Genomic DNA, 18,310 nt, shown 5'->3' on the forward strand with positions numbered 1-18,310 from the left:
ACTCTCTTGAAATTCCCCTATCAATGGTGGAATCTTTTGACAGAGATGCCAGCTGCCTGGCTTCACCACCTTCTAATTCAATTGTTTCTGCCCCATTGTCCCAGCACCGGAGCAGCCAGGTTAAAATATTCTCGCCTTCACGACGACTAAAGTCTTTTTGTAGATCTCTCAGCTCACCTGGAGAAAAGGACCGAGTGGTGGTCACTTCATCTCCTCCCTGTCCTGATGATGCATCTTGGGTTCATGTTGGCCCTGTGCCATCACCTGCTGCCTGAGTAGTCTTTCTAGTGACTTTCTTACAACCGGCAACTGATGCTGATATGGGTTGACCATCATCTGATTCATTTCCAGAGTCTGAATGACTGTCACAGTGATTGCTGTGGTTACAGCAGCAACAGTGCCCAGTGTGTGAAGATGGGGGGGCTGCCTTGTTAGCCTTTGAGGCTGGAGAAGTAACGTTATCTGCAGCGACCTTGGCAGAGGAGCTCTGCGGAGGAGCTGTAGCTTCAGCCTGTGAAGCTGTGGTTGGGGGGGCAGTGGCTGCAGCAGCAGCTTTGGCTGTTTTGCCTTTTCTCGAGCGGCTAGGAGTGCTTTTTGCTAAAGCTTCCGAAGGCGCACCACAAATCTCAGGACTAAAAAGAGACACAAACCTCCTATTGAACCTCATTTCTCTTAACAGTAACACAAACTGACACACATTCAGCAAACCAGATAACACCATCACAGTTCTATCAAAGCTCCAAGGATATTCAGAGTTCTCTAAAACATTTGCAGACTGTCCTAGCGAAAAAACAAAAGTATGGTTAGTCAGCCTTTCTAAAGATTTGCTTGACCAGTTAGCAAATACAGAGCCATTCTGCTCTTTAATCTCTCCCGGAGGCTTTTCAAGGTAAAGCAAAATCGAGTAGAAATTCATTAACGGCTGCAATATAATGAAATAAACCAGTGCCAAACCACACAATATCATCATGACCGCTGTCCAGTTTCTTGTTGTTATATAACAAATACTTCGACTCAGAAAGAAACACCAACACGGATATGGGATCAGTGAGCACAATGTAGAAAATAACTGATACAAACAGACACGCAAGTCTCACAACTCTAAGAGTTGGCACAGTGCCAAGAAAATTGAAAGGTACATCAGAGCAGTAGAAAAGCCAAAAATCTCCAAATTTACCCCTTTCTCTGGCCCCACGTTGGGCGCAAATTATCTGTCGAGGGTTAAGATTGCGGGGTGACAATCAAACCCTGGCAGATGTATTGTTAACCTCCTCTCCCCCCCACTTCCCCCTTTAGCCCCTCCCTCTCCCCCCTTCCCACTCAGGACAGGCGATCGGGAGGGAAAGAAGGACAGAGAGAAGAGAGTTGGAAAAGTTAAAGATGTTTTACTAATGCTACTAATAAGAATAGAGAAAATAATACAAAATATACAAAACCAATCTTGAAAGTCTCAGCAACTGCAGAGCCAGCACCCAAAGTCCTGGATTAGACTCTGCAGCCAACCGGAGCTGGATTCAGTCTGTCACTAGGCCTCAGTTCGCAGGGACGACCAGCAAGGTCCTCTCCTAATGTCGACCATAAGCAGAAGGGAAGGAAAAAGGGACGAAATCCTCGTGATCTCCCACTTTTATATGACGTATTCACGTGAGTGGCGTGTTATACACCGTTGGTCAGTCTCTCGGTCACCGGTTTCTCGTTGCCCCTCTCGCGAGATGTTCATCCGTGCTTATCAATAAGTTTGCATTCCATTGCTAGGTTTACCAAAACATGTGTCTGGTTCTCCAGGAAAATGCAGCTAATATGAAGGCTTTAGCTGACAAGCAAAATTCACTAAAAGAGAAACTTGTTTTTTAAGAAAACCAGAACAAAAACCAAAATTTGTCAGTACTACGAAGTAGACCTTGCTATTGTAAAATCTGTTCTGAAAGTATTGTTATATTCAGAATTTATTCTATTTAGAAACTACTTGTACGTGCTTTTTTTTGTTTTGTAGGCATTTTTGTGTGTGTTTGTAGTTCACCCCCTAAATGATACTTTCCAGTCTGTTAAGTGGCTTGTGTATATTATAAGAAGGAACATAGGACTAGAAGGAATTTTCTGGACTATTGAGTCCTGTTCACCTCTGTCACAGACATTCTTGCAATATAATCATTTGCATAAAGTGATCAGGCTCTGTCTGAATACTAGTCAGTATTAAATACTGTTATCTATTAGTGCACAGCAAAGAGGAAGAGTCTTGCTTTGATCCTTACTAGTCTGAAAACAGGCATTTTAGGGGTTGATTAACAAGCAGAGATCATGTATCCTGACTACAAGGACAGGCTAGACAGCTGGGTTTGGAAACTGCTTCAACTATCCAGTTTCGGTCTACCAACCGTAGGTCTGTCGGAGGTTTACCAGCTCAGACTTCAGATTTCAGTTCATTTTGGCTCATAAATTAATTATTCTACTTGTTTTCCAAAATTCAATCAGTGCTCTAAGAATAAGAATGAGAGTTATGAAGTGTATGAACTTAGTTTCATGCACAAATAATATGAATTTCCATTTAAAGTCCTAACTGGAACTCAGTTGGAACCTGCAACAAGCAGATTTGTAATAAATTGGCAAATGACAGTCAATACCAGGAAAAAGTTGGCCTCTTCCTTTTCTGTGGCTTTTTTAGCAGTACATCTTAATATTTATGCCTTCAATAATACCAAGTTTAGCATAAACAAATGCCTATAAAAATCAGGTAGTATTATGTTTTGTAGAATGCATGTTACTTTTGCCTTGCAGTTCCCTGATTTTTGCAGCCCTTTCCGCATGGGGTTACAGGAATGCAACAGTGTTGTTTGCAAGTTTGAAATAGAACAGCCTGTCTCTGTTTCATGTTGGCTTCTGGACCCGTTTTGAGTTTTCTTTTGGGTGATTGGTGGTTTGTGGTTTTTTTTGCATAACCAAAGAACAGATGCTGAATTTGGATAGCATGCCTGATATGTTTACTCCAATGTATTCAAAACTTGGCAAGATCCTGAGGGACGTAACTGTTATATTATTTCGTTGTCAGAGAACATCATGTGGTATATAAAAGATGTATGAATCTGTAAGAGATTAGTTCCACATAGGTGACAGGTAAAACCCAAAATACTTAGGCTTCTTGTTGTGCTGCTTGAGTATTTCTGCCTGTCAGGACATATATTTTAACTTACTTATATTTTATATTATTCCCAATAGTGGGAATTGGAGAAGTACCAATAGCTAAGCTCTGAAGAAAGTTTTCAAGCATGGAGAATTGGAAAGTGGCAGAATTTGTATATGGAGGGAGGCGTAAAAGACAGTGCAGATACACCTTCCTTATTAGCAGAGGGATTGAGTTGGGGATATTTCTTCATGCAAGAGAGCCAGGCAACTCTAGTTTCACATACACTTCACACTAGCGTTAGTTGGTACCTCCAAGATGCAATCCCACATTGTCTTAATATCAGGCTGTTCTCCTGTCCATGTTTCCCAGTGGAGAAACCCTTCCCCCCATTTAGCTTTGAATAGATACTGGAGTTACTGCTTTTTTGTTCACAATTATAAGAGTGTGAAGCTTGTGCTTCAAGAGAGATGTTTACTTGTATTTTTGGTATGTTGTGTTAGGCATTTTGTATTAGCATCACAGTCTTTCCTGTGATTTGAACAGGAAGGAAAGAATTATGGAGGAGGAGAAAATTGATGTAAGAAGCCTTAAAGCAAGCTGTTTTAGCTGGGAGAATAATTTCCTCTGTTATTTGCTGCACATTGTGCAACTATCTTGGCAGTGTATCCATTCTGACTTCTGTGTATTTCACTATTCATTAAATGTTTTATAAGCTGCACATTTTCATGTCTTTTGGAGTACATTTGATTATGGTTGTATTTGACACTATGCCCTTATGCTATAAATTACGTCTCAGCAAGAACTGTGCCTTTTACTTGCACAGGTCACTAAAATGCCAAATAAAATTCAGCTCTAGAAAGCAGAGTTTCTTCAAATATGTTGCTCATTGTGGTGGGATCCCAAGGTTGCCAGGACTTTGGGGTGGCGTAGTTCCACCTTCTCCTGTAAGAATGTTTTTGTGAGAAGATACAAAAGACTTCTGTTTCCTATAGTGAAGTTTTATTATGATAGAATATAAACATAGAGTAATATGACTGTCTAGAGAGAGAACTCAGTTCTGCTGAATGTGACATGTAAATTTTAAAGATCTGAAAATAAGTGAGGTCTGGCCCTTTGTGTTTTCATAGAGCAGCTTATTTCTTTCTTTCCAGCAGGTCTTGGGGGTTTCAGTACTTTCTTAACTGCTGTCATCTGGATTCTGAGGATAATAATCTCCTTTCTGTCTCTTTGGACACTTGGCCTTCAGATTTGCTTCTTCCCTGGGCAATTCCTCTTACTTTCCAAGAATTTCCTGCTTTGCTCTCCAGAGTCAGACTTCCTGCTCAGAGCTCTCTCTGCTTGGTCTTCCCACACACCAGGGCACTAAGTGTGCAGAGCAGCCTCATGTTATTTTCAGAGGTGGAATTTTCTCCCCCCACTTTCCAGTGGGTCATGTATGACCCCCAAGTTCAGGACCCAGACCAGGCTCTACTGGCAGCCCTTCTAATCTGCTGTTTTGTGTGCTTTCTAAATAGCATATCATGTTTGCGGAGTAAGTAGTGAAGAAACAAACAACAGAAAACTTCAGTCTAGAGCTTCTGTTGCTTTGGGGTGAAAAAAAAAAAAAAGAAAAAAAAAAAACAGAACAAAACACAAACAACTCACAGCACCATTGAAAAAAAACCCAAACCTGTTAAAAGGTGATAGGCTGTTTATAATTCAAGTTTTTCTCTTTTCATCTCTTGAATTTCAGACTAGAAGATATGCTTGTTGGTGCTTTGTTCATAAAAAGGAATGTTTTATTTATTTATTTTCTTCTCTGTGTTGCAGAAAGGTATCCATGAATGGAACTTCAGTGCTGCTTCTATTAGGGGAGTAAGGTAAGACTTTTTGTTTTCGTTTTTTGAAATGAGAAGAGTAATTGAATAAGTATAGTATTAAGCTGATGCTGTGGACCTTGGTAGAGTAACAGGCACAGAACTGGAGCATAGTATTGCAGGTACTTTCACGAGTGTCCTGCTCTACATGAAGCCCCAGGAGTCTTATTCCTGATTCAGAAGAGACCACTTGCATTATGTAGAAGCTTGCAAATATAGCTCATTAATTTAAAGAACTAATATTTTCAAAAAGTTGGTAGTCACTTTATGCTCATTGAGATTGAATTAAAATAACTGCCAAAGTGTTGTGCCATTTTACCTGAATTCTGTCTCAGTCAGGAGCTGCTTGGTGCACAGAAGTAATATGTGGATGCAGAGCAGGAGGATATGAGGAACTGGAAGGATTGGGGTGTCTTGCAGTATCCTAATTGCTTACCTGTTGTAGGGTTTTGACGTGAGTGCGTATGTTTGGGTTTAACTTTGCTTCTGTCTGTTCATGTGTAGAGCAGCGAAACTGTTTTAGAGAAGGCCTATAAGGAGAGGAGTCTGTCAATGCAAGGTGGTGGATAGACCACGAAGTGAAGGGTTGAAGATTGTTTGAGAGAACAGAAAAGGGAGTCAACAGAAGAAGAAGAAGAACGGGGGGGAACAGCCACAGAACCCACAACAACAACAAAACACTACAAAAACAAAAAACATACAAAAATCCCAAACCTCCCAAAGATTATTCATGGTGGAATAGATACACATGGATTAATAAATCGTAGGATCATAGGTCATGTGCAAGACTGAGTTGACTCAATTAGAAGAGAAGATGTTATATCACAGTATCACACAGTATCACAGTATGTTTGGGATTGGAAGGGACCTCAAAAGATCATCTAGTCCAATCCCCCTGCTGGAGCAGGAACGCCTAGGTGAGGTCGCACAGGAATGTGTCCAGGCGGGCTTTGAATGTCTCCAGGGAAGGAGACTCCACAACCTCCCTGGGCAGCCTGTTCCAGTGCTCTGTTACCCTCACTGAGAAGAAGTTCTTTCTCAAATTTAAGTGGAACCTCTTGTGTTCCAGCTTGATCCCATTGCCCCTTGTCCTATCATTGTCTGCCACTGAGAAGAGCCTGACTCCATCCTCGTGGCACTCACCCTTTATATATTTATAAACATTAATAAGGTCACCCCTCAGTCTCCTCTTCTCCAGACTAAAGAGCCCCAGCTTCCTCAGCCTTTCTTCATAAGGGAGATGCTCCACTCCCTTAATCATCTTTGTTGCCCTACGCTGGACCCTCTCCAGCAGTTCCCTGTCCTTCTTGAACTGAGGGGCCCAGAACTGGACACAATATTCCAGATGGGGTCTCACCAGGGCGGAGTAGAGGGGAAGGAGGACCTCTCTCGATCTACTGACCACCCCCCTTGTAATACACCCAAGGATGCCATTAGCCTTCCTGGCCACAAGGGCACAGTGCTGGCTCATGGTCATCCTGTTGTCCACCAGGACCCCCAGGTCCCTTTCCCCTATATGTTGAAGGCCATCTTTCTTTAGCATGCTTTCCCCTTTGGGATGGGACTTTGCCATCTACTTGTTTGATTTCAGCAAAATGTTTTTTGTCTATGAAGGAGACTTCTCCTAGGGAGATTTCTTTACTGGGGTGAGGGTTGTGTGCATATTGTCAGTAGAGAACAACTGAATTTGAGTTAGTGGGTCTGCTCTGCTAGCCTGGGTTGAGCAGAGCATGCATCCTTTTTGGCAGGGTACAGCCTTGCAATTTGTCTTCTGATAGTAAGAAAATAGTGTTCTGCCACTGCTGTGACCCCTTCATGTCAGTTTTTCATCTTGGTCTCTTCTTTTTTCCTAGGATTTATCTGTACTTTGGCATCCTGCAACTTTTCACTTTGGTGTTTGCTTTTAGTGTAATTTAGAGGGGGGGAGGAAAAAAAAAAGGCCAGGAATCTTACGTTTTTTTGGTAGTCTTTGCCCTGTTCTAATAATAACTGTTCCATACACAAAGCTGTTGCTATGTCTGCAGTACATTTTTGCACAGATGGATGATTCTTTTTCTTTCCAAGAAGTAACTTAAAAAAACCAAACTATCAATAGGCATAGCCGTTCAGTCCTGTGGGATCCAGCTTATTTTAGGCAAAAATTGGAATGATGTGCTTAGTTCAGTCTGTTTTGGGTTTTGGTTACAGTATGTTTTTATGTGCTTCTAAAAAATGAAGAAGTATTTATTTATTGTCCTTTTTTTCTCTTCCTTCCCCTATCACTTATTAATGTACAAGGCAAGTCCTTGTACCTCTTGGAGGCTTTTTCAGTAGCGGACTCCATAAATATTTACTGCATCACATAGGGAGGCAGCAGGTCTGAGGAAATGGCAAATGTTTTTGGTAAATACTTCAAGGAGGTGACTGAGGGGTCACTACTTCTGTGTGCTGCGTATCAGCCAGTGTAATCGGTGTCTTATTTCATGAGTAAGAGTTCGACTCTCAAGAACTGCAAAGGGACTTGGCAAGTAGATGGAGTTCTCTGAGCAACACAGTGCTAAGTCTCACTCTGTGTGCAGGCAGTCATGGTAATTTGGTTTAACTTAATGAACTCATTGATTAGTGGTTTGTGTGTTCATGTAAATAACTCTGGTTTTGTCATATACCCTCTTGACCTGTTAAACAGAAATGTTTAATATTGAATCAGCTCAAAAAGTAGGGTTAATCTTTAAGGGCTTCGTCAGAGCTTTTAGAACATGGCTGCTACTCCAAGGTACTTTGCATCTTAGATTATCTAGATAAGTCCTTAGTGCTCTGCAGAGCTGACATCATATGAGCAAGAAGAGAACATCTTATTTTTTTCCAATTTAAAAATAAAAAATAAAGTAGCAGACTGAAGTTGCTAGACTACAAGTTTGCTTTTTCTCAGTGTTTGGGACAAGCCCTGCATTGTGAAATAACTGCTCCTTGTGTTATTTCTGCGGGAGAGTGCCTCAGAGGTCATGCTGATGAATGTGGTGTTAGAAACGGTGAAAAAGTTGGAGTCAGATCTGCATCCAGTTTTCTTGGTAGCTTAAGAATTGACAATAAGAATGTTCATCTTCCATTTGAAGTTCTTGGAGCTTGGAATCTCATCAGACTGCTTAATTATGACAGTGAGAGGTGTCTGTACTGCTACATATCTAGAAAACAGACAAAAGTTCCACAAAGCTGCTTTTTTGTCATTGCTGCCAGTGCTCAACTGTTTTATCTGCTGCTTTATCTGGAAGTGTTAGAAAGCAGCAGTTAACAGCATTTGTAGTATTTCTCCTGGACTAAGGGGAGTTCTGGACACACGGGAGCTGGGCACAAGGCTGTCTTAGCTTGAAAATGTTTTTCCAACATACTATCAATGTACCAGTTCACGAGGAGCAAATCAGAAATTTTTGTGTTTAGGATTGACCTGCAGTTGATTTCTAAAGCGGGAAGAACTCATGATTTGAGTTCAAAGTCCGGCTTTCTGATGTCATCCTGAAAGGATGTTTCATATTGGCTGCGGGAGTAGAAATTAAGGGCCTTACCTAAGTGCACTGGAGACAAAAAATCTGATTAACTTCTTTGCTTTTATTCTTTCTTGGACAATGTGTGGACTAGAGGGCAAGCCAGATGATAGGAAACAGCAGAATGTGAACTTTGGAGGCTACAAGAGTGTAATTTTACAGTAAGGAAAAACTATGTTTACTTAGGTTTAATCTGATGCTTTCCCTTATTAAATAGGCTGATCTGTATGGTCTGACAGCCGATAAAAGTCCAAATGCATCTTTCCTATAACATGTTCCTCTTGGCTGTTCTTTCAGCATTTCGAAGTTTGAAGAACGGTGCTGTTTCCTCTATGTGCTGCACAACTCGGATGACTTTCAAATCTATTTCTGCACAGAACTTCATTGCAGAAGGTGTGTCACTGTTGTTATTTCAGACAAAAAACAAGACTTGTTATGGGGTAGATGGTGTCTGCATACACAGCAGGGATTGACTGTTTCAGAACTATGGTGGAAGCTGATTGGAGCACCCTCTGTGATCACCATCTTTCATGAGAAAGCTTAGTTCTGCCATACCCTGGACATCTATGAGGTTTGAAGAGTCAAAGTGCAGGCTCGGATAAACATGAGAAACAAATACGATGACATTTTTGTTTTTACACACTCTGGGATTATTTTTCTCATAGTCATATTAAGGCTTACTACAAATGTTTGTTGCCCCGAATCTGACAAAGCATCCTAAATTTTAAATGGGAACATTTGGGGTAACAACAAGACCTGGTTAAGGTTTTTTTTTCACTGTAACTGAAGTCTTATTTATTATTATGATAAAGCATACTTAATTTCCTTTACATTAACATCATGTTTACATATGTAAGGTTGTACCAGTATCCCTAGAGGAAACTTGGCAAGGGTTTGTTGCACAAAATTAGGGCTGGCTCAGCTTCTCTAAGCTGTATCTTTGCTCCATAAGCTTGAGGGATGTGGTCTTGAATTGATCCAGAAGGCACTCTTGGAGGAAACTTCATGTCTTTTTGTGCTAAAAAAGGCTGCAACTTTGTTCATTCATTACTTTAGTGAGAAGCATTCTCTTTGTCCTTACAATTTCAAGTGTGCTTTTGCCTTTCCCCCCTACCCGCTTTTAACAGGTTTTTTGACATGGTGAACAGTATCACTGAAGAAATAGGGAAGACTACAGAGGAAGGAGAATGTGATGGAGACTCTCTAGAGGTATTTTTACTTCTTTATCTTTTGTTCTTCCCCAGCATACCAAGAATTTGGGGCTTCTAGCATAGCATTTCACTGAATGGAATAAATTACTCTTTGGAAGAAGTTAAACAAATTATTGTTTACAAAATTTTATTTACTGTTTATAAATTAATGCTTATTTTTAATGATCCTCATGTAGTTTTTATAGCAGCATAGCTGTATTCTCTTATTTCAGTTAGCATACTCACATGAGAAGGTACTTTAGAATTCTCAAGTCATCACAGAACGACTCTTGTAACAGTTACTTCAGAGTGTAATCACAGCCTGGCAGCATTAGCATCTCTTCAGATTTTAAAGACTATATGTTGTCTGTTTCATGCATCACTGGAATCATGTACACTGACATTATTGGCAGGTCATCTGCATAAGAAGTTAAGATGTGACTGTGGTAGGGGAAGGCTTGTCCTTGCTGGTTACCATCTGTAGGCGAGCAGGGCAATGAACAGCAAACTCACATTGAATGATGTTGGTGCTGCTGGGGGTCTGTGTATACCCTTGTATCACTAACTCATGCTGAAGCTTAGGATGCCCTTCTGCTGCTGCCACCCCTCTTAGTCTGTTTATAGCTTGCCAATGCATACCAGTACCCGCTGTTCTTACCTTGGGTTTCTGTCTGAGCATACACATAATTGAGAAGTGAGTACAGGGCCATTGGGTGCAATGCAGTTCTTGGGGTGTTCAGGCTTTCTTTTAGGTGACAGGGAACAGCATAGAATATCAAAAGCTGTGTAGTCACATGAAAATTTGGTGTCCCAAAGCTCCAGAGACATCCGGAACTAGCTGAGAGAGTCAGGCAGGATAATGAATACAGACAGTCCTCTGTCCCAGTTTTGATGTTAGCATTTTATAATACATCTGAAATTGGAGATGGGACAAAGAGAAACCACTAGAGTAACTTGTGGGATAGAAAAATAGCCCATAATGAGAACCTCAGGGTGTCTAATTTGTTTATTTTAGCAAAAAGAAAAGCAGTGGGTAACTTTGTTACAGTGGGTAAGTATTTTTACATGGAAAATTACTATGTGCTAATGGTCTCTTTAGTCTATTGAAGAAAAACATAATGAAATACAGTGACACCACAGAAATTTGAATTACGAGGCATGACTTTACCATGAGGGTAATTAATTGTTGAAACAAAGTACTAAAAGTAGTAGTGGATTCTCTCTTCTATTAAAAAGATAGTGGTCTTTATTTGGAAGGAAAGAAAAAATTCTTTATCTAGGCATAAGCTACTGGGCTTAGCGTGGGAGTGAGCGTGTGAAATTACATGTCTGTGTTACACAAGAGGACAGATCAGATAATCTGTCTAATGACCATTCACTGACTGGCTTTAAACTCTTTGAAATTCAAATTCAGCTGAAACTGCACTTAATACACTGCAATCCTGACTAACCTCTGTTGGCACGCTCTGCTGGCTGACCTGGCACTGACCAAATTGAGGTTGTGCTGTTTTTGGAAGATATGGTCAGGTCAGGAGAACATCTGGAGCAAATGAAGTGCATCCTGCCTTGCCTGCCGTCTGTGTGGGAGCTGGAGTTCGCTGGGTGCAGAGTGCCCTCTGTCATCTTCTCTTGTCTCTACAGCAGCTGCCAGCAAATGGCAGATGCTGTTGAGGAAGACAGACGATTGTATAGTAACTGCATGGAACAGCATAGCTTTATGTGTTTACCTGCAATGGATACCTTAGAAGCCAGTGCTTCCTGTACAGCCAGTAGAGAAATGTAGGCATCTCTGAACAGTATCCAAATTGTCTTCTTGAAGTGTTTTTCTTTCTCTCTCCATGATCTGCAGAAAGCAACTAGCACCCTAGGTGCCTTGGTTCTGAGCACAGTGTCAAATGGAATAAATCTTATCCCTCTGTTTCATTTCACGTTGTTGTTTGCTTTGCAGTATGATTATGAATATGATGAAAATGGTGAGCGAGTTGTTCTGGGGAAAGGAACTTACGGCATTGTATATGCAGGACGAGATCTGAGCAATCAAGTCAGAATTGCTATTAAAGAAATTCCAGAGAGAGACAGCAGGTATAGTAACTATGGCTGATTCCAGATTTTGTGCATTACATAATTTCATCAGTAATGTGATCAACCAGTTTGCTGACTGGGGAGTACTACTTCTACAAAGCTACCCATACATTACCTGTCTGTGGTATATAATAGTGTTTCCTACTATGATTAGACGTTTCCAAGTTGCAGTATAAATTATAATCACAACTGAGACTTTAGATGTTTACTGGTTTTGGTACTAGTATGTAATAATATTTTTTTTTCTTTGCAAAATAAATATTGCTGAATTACAAAAATCTCACTCGAATACCTAGTGATCAGCCCTGTCTGCTTAGACAAGTCTTTCTAAAAGAATTATTGAAATTCATGATTTGTGGTGTCCTTTAAAACCATGAACTGCTGATAAAGGCATTTTCCTTTCCTGTTTGTGCATCATTTATTATGAAGCCCTTTAATATTAGAACAAATCATGTGGAATTTTATTTTTATCGCCATTTTTTTTAAAGCAGAGTCTCTTCATATGTATTGCTCTCACTCGCTTATAAAGGCTGCCTTGTAAAGAGCAGACACTTGATGTCCTTTGTACTTGTATATCTGGAGGCTTGCAGTATATCCTCTTTTGAATACCTAGCTTTCCACAGATACTATGATAAAAGTGACAGCAAGTATAAAGATAAGGTTTTTTTCAAATGAAACTGACTGTATTAAACTGTCAAGTTATTCTTAAATTTTATATTAGCCTTTGATTTTTGTAGTCAAGTGTTGTACAAGCTGCTCCTTAACAAGTAACTTGAGGGCCTGGATCTTTAAGGTACCTCTCAGACAGACTGTGAAATATTGTCAAAGACTGTAACTCAGGCTCATGTTCAGGAAAATTTTAAAAAGCAGGAAGTAGTCATTACCATGGTTGGTAACAGAAAGATAAATCCCTTCTTGCCCAATGGCTAAACAAATAATTTTTAAGAAGGAAGATGTGATGAAGACGGAACACTTCTTGGGTAGTAGGAAGAGTTGCATACTAAATGCATGTAGGTAAAATACTGAGTGTACCAACTGGTGAATTTTTGCCCATCATTTCAATCGGGAATGGAATCCATATTTCCAGGTTTCTTGTCTGCTTTTACCGATTTGGCTTTTTTTGTTTACTACTATGATCTAAGGGATAGGTTGTCCTTCAGCATGATTTTTCATATTTTGGCATACTGCATTTCCTCCGCAGGATGAAATAACTGTATCTTTGTTTGTGCAGTGTTCAATCTACAGCTAATATCAGGAAGGAATCTGGTTTTACCCGTCCTTGCAAAGCAGTCATCTTAAAGAGAGTGCTAGTATTCAAAACAGATACAGGAGGCTGTTCTAACCCACCACAATGGCTGTTATTCTGCTCACTTAAATCTAGAATGGATGTCCCTGGGGTAAAACTGCTGTTTGTGGAAAAGAACCATTGTTCTCTACAACCTATCCCGTATCAAATACTGTTATTTAAATTGTATTGGAGCCTAGATGTTGACAGGACACTGTACGATAAGTCTTTTAAAGTTTTCTTTGTGTGATTTCCAGGCTGGAAGGTCAGTAATGCCACCATGCGTCTCAGTTCAATTTCTTTTTCATGGGTCTCTCTTGTGGACCTTCCTTTGGTTGTTCTGTCCTCACTTAGTTGTTCTTTTCATTGATGTTTAAAAATGAATCCTACTAGATCTTTTTGAATTAATGTACATATTGGCTGTTCAATATGGATACATGTGTGGTCTAATAATTTTTCCATACTCATATTTTAAAGATACTAGAACATAGATGATGGAAAAGGGAATCCTTGCCATCCTCTGTATTGTTACTGTAAATTCAACTTCAAGATGTGTTATAATGAGTCCATACTTTCTGAGAAGTTACGTAAAACAACATCTTGGCTCAAAAGCAGAGTTGCAAGTTTTGTATATGCCAAGAAGTTTGTTTGTAGCAACTGTGGTTAATAGAAAGATAGCCTGAATAGAGCATTAAATACTTTAAAAGGAGGAGGGGAACAAACCACAGATTTTTCTTCTCCAATAAACATTTTAAAAGAATTTTCAATAGAAAAGGTTTCAGGTTCAATGTATAGACCATACTGGAAAAGAGATCATTAAGAAGCTCTCAGTCTTTCATGTGGACTTTCAAAAATATTTACAGGCTTCCAGGACAAATTTCAAGTATTAAAGTTGTCACGGAGGCACCCCGAGGCTAATTTAAGGGACAACAGGGTCCAAAACAACTTTTATTAAACCAGTGAGAAACAGGGTTTTAGCACTCCAAAAGTGACTTAAATATAGGTTCGGTTATCAGTTGAGGAAAATTATTAAGGGGCAGCAACTAGTACAACAGGCAGTCCACAGAGTGCATGCACATGGCTTCACCCAAAACAATGCCGGAACCACCCCCGAGTCCCAGAGGACTACACACTTGCCTGAACACGGTGCGGGATTATTCTTAAAGAGATATAGGTAAAGCGTACGCTTGCGATTCCGCGAGGGTAAATTTATAATACACTCGCAATTCTGCAAGGGTTAATTTACTTGTACGTGCGAATGTGCAAGGAATACTACACGTGCTTGTGTGGAAGCACGGGAGGAAAATATGTGCAAATGTGCACGGAATAAAGTTACACTCGCGATTGTGCGAGGAAATAATTTTATACGTGCTTGTATTAAGCACGGGAAGTTACACGTGCATATGTGCACGGAAAGGATAAATATACTCGCAATCCTGCGAGGGGTTTTACTCACACACGTGGTGGCAAGGCAAGCGGGGTCTCCATCCCGGGGAGGGGGGTCTCGGCGGCAGCATCTTCAGCTCGCTGCTCCGAGAGACCGGTGACAATGGGCCCAGTCTCGACGAGAGAGTCCCGTTTTTATACTGGCTGATCAGACCTGACTGTAGGCATTCTAGAAACTTCTCTGCACCCCCACACCGTGTGTGGGGTGCCCCTGAAGCCTCCAAACATCCCCCACACTGGTCACAGGTGCCCAGCGGCTCACTGGCGCCTGGGCAATCCCTTCTCCTAATGGCCCTGGCCAGGGTGCTCTGGGCCAAACAAAAGAAGCTGTTAGCCTCAAGTAGCAGAGAGAGGGAGATGTGCCTACTCCCTCCATACTGAAGGGGGACGGGGGGGAGAGAGGGGGGTTTGCATTCTGCCACAAAAGTTTATTATTTTATTTCTGATTATTTATAACCTGATCTTTTAGTACTTTGAAAGAAATCTATAGAAAGAAAAGGGTTAGTCTCTGAAGTTAATTCTTACCACTTCCAAAGTAGAAATTACCATATTTTGGATTTGTAAGAATTAAGTAAGTTCTGAGTCAGAAATGCAATGATGCAATGGCTAGAAATGCAATGATTTCTGTACAAAAAGCAGTGAGGGTTTTTTTTTTTATACGGCTGTATGTTAAATATAAAATACTGAATAATTTACTTAATTGTCAGAAAATGTTAGATTATGGAGACATTCTGAAAGAGAAGGAAACATGCCTGCAGTGCTGTTGCCCTCAAGTGCATTTCCAGTACTACAAAATAGTACCATTGGCCATATCAACTTTCAAGTTGAAGTAAAATCATGTTAGATAGGTAATAAGATTTAGCTTTCTAGGATTTAGAGGTTTTTCTTCTTTATACCATTTAAAATCTTCTAATGACTAAGTTCTAAAATAACAAATGCTTCATCCCACTGGAGAATATTCTTACGGCTTTATTTGCTAAATTATTTTAGTTGCTCAAGATGCAATTAACTGTGCAGAGGGAAGAATCATAATGGCCTTGCTGTTGCTGCTCTGAATGAATATCCCATTAGTAGAATTCAGGAATATAATATCTGATTTTCATTTCTGAATGACTAACAGTGTAGTCAGAATCTTTAAAGTCATGTGTGGAGAGGCAAGCAGAAACTCAAACGAGTTTTTAGTAAATAGACTTGGAGCTGCATGTTCACACTTTCTGTTAACCAAATACTTTGCTTTCCTTGTTTTCTGCAACAGTTGTTTCCCGGAGGGACTTTCAGATGGCCACTTTTTCTCTTCACTCTGTTTTTGTTTTTGTTTTGTTTGTTTGTTGTTTGTTTTTTAAAACTCAGCCTCCACTTCTAACTTGATAATGTTGATAGGGTGAGGTGATAACTACCTACCCCAAAAGGGAGGGCAGCTCACAGTTTTCCCAAAAAAACTTCCATTGCATTTGTGCTTTGATTGTATTCCTGGCACTGGCACCCCACTGGGTCCAGGGACAGCAAACTCCTGGATCCAAGGCAGCAGGAAGCTATCCCCATAAGCCACAATAAATAAAAGTTTTTTGCTAGTTCATTAGGGGATGAGAATGTACCAGTGTCGGTGTGAAGTCTGTGCTGAGAGTAACCTGGTGAAGGTGTCAGTAAAACTATTCCTTTTGGTGGCAAGTAGCTGCAAGGTTGAGTTTGCAGTTACATTCAGTTCTCCCTCAGTATAAGCATCTGAACGTGTCTTCTGCTTGCTCAAGACTCAGCAGTTCCTTCTCTCATCTGGACTGATAGAAGAAGGTATGTGTCCTTCATCTGTGTCAACTACCCAGGAAGTCTGACTGCAGATGTTAGTGCTTTAGTGAAAACTCCAGCAGACTTTTGGCGCATTGTCTACGTTTTGCCAGACAATATGCAAACCTGGGAGCTGACCTGCTCCTAGCTCACCCCTGGTTAGAAGAGCGGTGTTTGGGCTGGCTCAGAGAGCTCATCAGCTGCTGAGCTCTGGTAGTGTTCCACAATAGAGAAGGATCTGGACTCCAGAAACCTTCTTGGCAAAAAGACAGCTGAAAAGTTTGTCTCTGAAAAATATTTTACCTTGGACTAAATTACATTTGCAATTGTTTTGATCAATTCTTCTGAATATCTCCCTGTGAAATCATTCTTGGTTTCTTACTCTGATAGATAACTGCTCTTGCTTTCAAATAAAACTCCTACTTTAATTAAAATCTATATGGTGATTTGTTTTCAGTATTGATTTAAATTCCAGAGTAACTTTCAGATTTACTACTTCACTTTGGCACTTTGGCTCTAGTCTGAAGCCAACTGCTTGCCCAACTCTATTTTCTTTGAGTTAGGCTGGAGAGGAGTTACTTCCACAGCCTTTGTTTTACTCAGTCCGTCTATGTACACTTAAAACATTTTGTGTATATGAATATACAGTATTATATATATTTTATACATCTTGTGACCACCACATACTGAAAAAAAAAATAATCGTAACAGCTGTTGCTAAATGCATCTAACATGGTCATTTTCAGTGTAAATGTGTTTCATGGGACCTAAAGTAGAACTTCAGCTACTGCAGTAAACACAAGACTTCCTTCCCAAAGGTCAGTATTGAATACACTGCTGCTTTTCTTTCCAGGTACTCCCAGCCTCTGCATGAAGAAATAGCTTTGCATAAGCATCTCAAACATAAGAACATTGTCCAGTATTTAGGCTCTCTTAGTGAGAATGGCTTCATTAAGATATTCATGGAACAGGTGCCAGGAGGTAAGTTGTAGGGGAGACTGGTGTGGTGGTTGGTTGGTTTCACGATTTTTAATGTTTTAAAAGTATAAAAACTTGTAGTACTGCAACCAGATATATTTCATACAAATGTAATATTCTTTAATATCTCTTTCCTGAATTAATGGGGAAAACTGTGTCTTCAAAGTGCTTTGAGTCCTCTAATTCAGTATTTAGATAGGATGTGCTACAGATCGTTGCTGTGGCAGGTGGGCTCCTTTTAGCTACAGGTGAGATGACCTGTGGTTATATCCTACTGGAAAGGCTGTAGCAAGTCTCAGATGGCTGAGCCTTCCCTGGGTACCTGACACAGGGAATGGAGAGTGATGATTGTTGCTTCTGTTTGAGACCAAAGAACTTGCAGCAACCAGATACAACAAAAATCCCACTTCTCAAGAAATGGTGGATTTGGTGTACGTACAAAGACATGCATGTGCACATCCATCCCTTTTCATTCTTTTACAGTATTCCTCTGGGGCAACTACTCTCCAGGCATAGGAGAGATGTGAGCACATTGTTTCAGTGGGTTCTGATGTGCCTCCTTGAGGAAACACATGCTGCTCTGCTGCAGCTGAGGCCAGTGGAGATACTGAGACTCTTTTTAATTACTCAGGCCAGTTATGATGCAAGTAAGCATTGTCCCGGAGTGGCCTTTGGTTATAGTAGAGGTGCCAACACTTGGTTTGGGATTGATGTTTATTACTTTTTTTTTTTTGCTTTGGGGGAGAAGGCAGGATTTAACTTGACTTTTACTCTCACATTTTTGCTTTCCAAAATTATAGGCAGCCTTTCTGCTCTTCTACGATCAAAATGGGGACCATTAAAAAATAATGAGCAGACAATTGGCTTTTACACCAAGCAGATTCTTGAAGGGTTAAAATACCTCCATGATAATCAAATAGTGCATCGAGACATAAAGGTAAGAATTTGCAGGGACTTTTAAGTCTGATAGTGTTATGTAACTGCATAACCGTTTATTTGTCCTGTAATTTAAAAGCTTTTTTTCTGAAAGTTCTTCATTGTCACATACCATC

At 40.3% G+C, this 18,310-nt stretch overlaps 1 protein-coding gene across 1 annotated transcript in view; it reads left to right on the top strand.

Annotated features, from left to right (window-relative positions):
• The window catches only part of MAP3K5 (mitogen-activated protein kinase kinase kinase 5), a 110,993-nt gene that overhangs the window by 71,899 nt on the left and 20,784 nt on the right, over positions 1–18,310 (top strand). Inside the window, 6 exon segments of the mRNA XM_065834522.2 lie at positions 4,931–4,980; positions 8,793–8,888; positions 9,623–9,704; positions 11,634–11,767; positions 17,134–17,261; positions 18,059–18,195. Of these exon segments, the coding sequence (XP_065690594.2) occupies positions 4,931–4,980; positions 8,793–8,888; positions 9,623–9,704; positions 11,634–11,767; positions 17,134–17,261; positions 18,059–18,195 (627 nt within the window).

The sequence above is a fragment of the Patagioenas fasciata genome, chromosome 3 (genome assembly GCF_037038585.1).
Source record: "Patagioenas fasciata isolate bPatFas1 chromosome 3, bPatFas1.hap1, whole genome shotgun sequence".
Taxonomy (NCBI): domain Eukaryota; kingdom Metazoa; phylum Chordata; class Aves; order Columbiformes; family Columbidae; genus Patagioenas; species Patagioenas fasciata.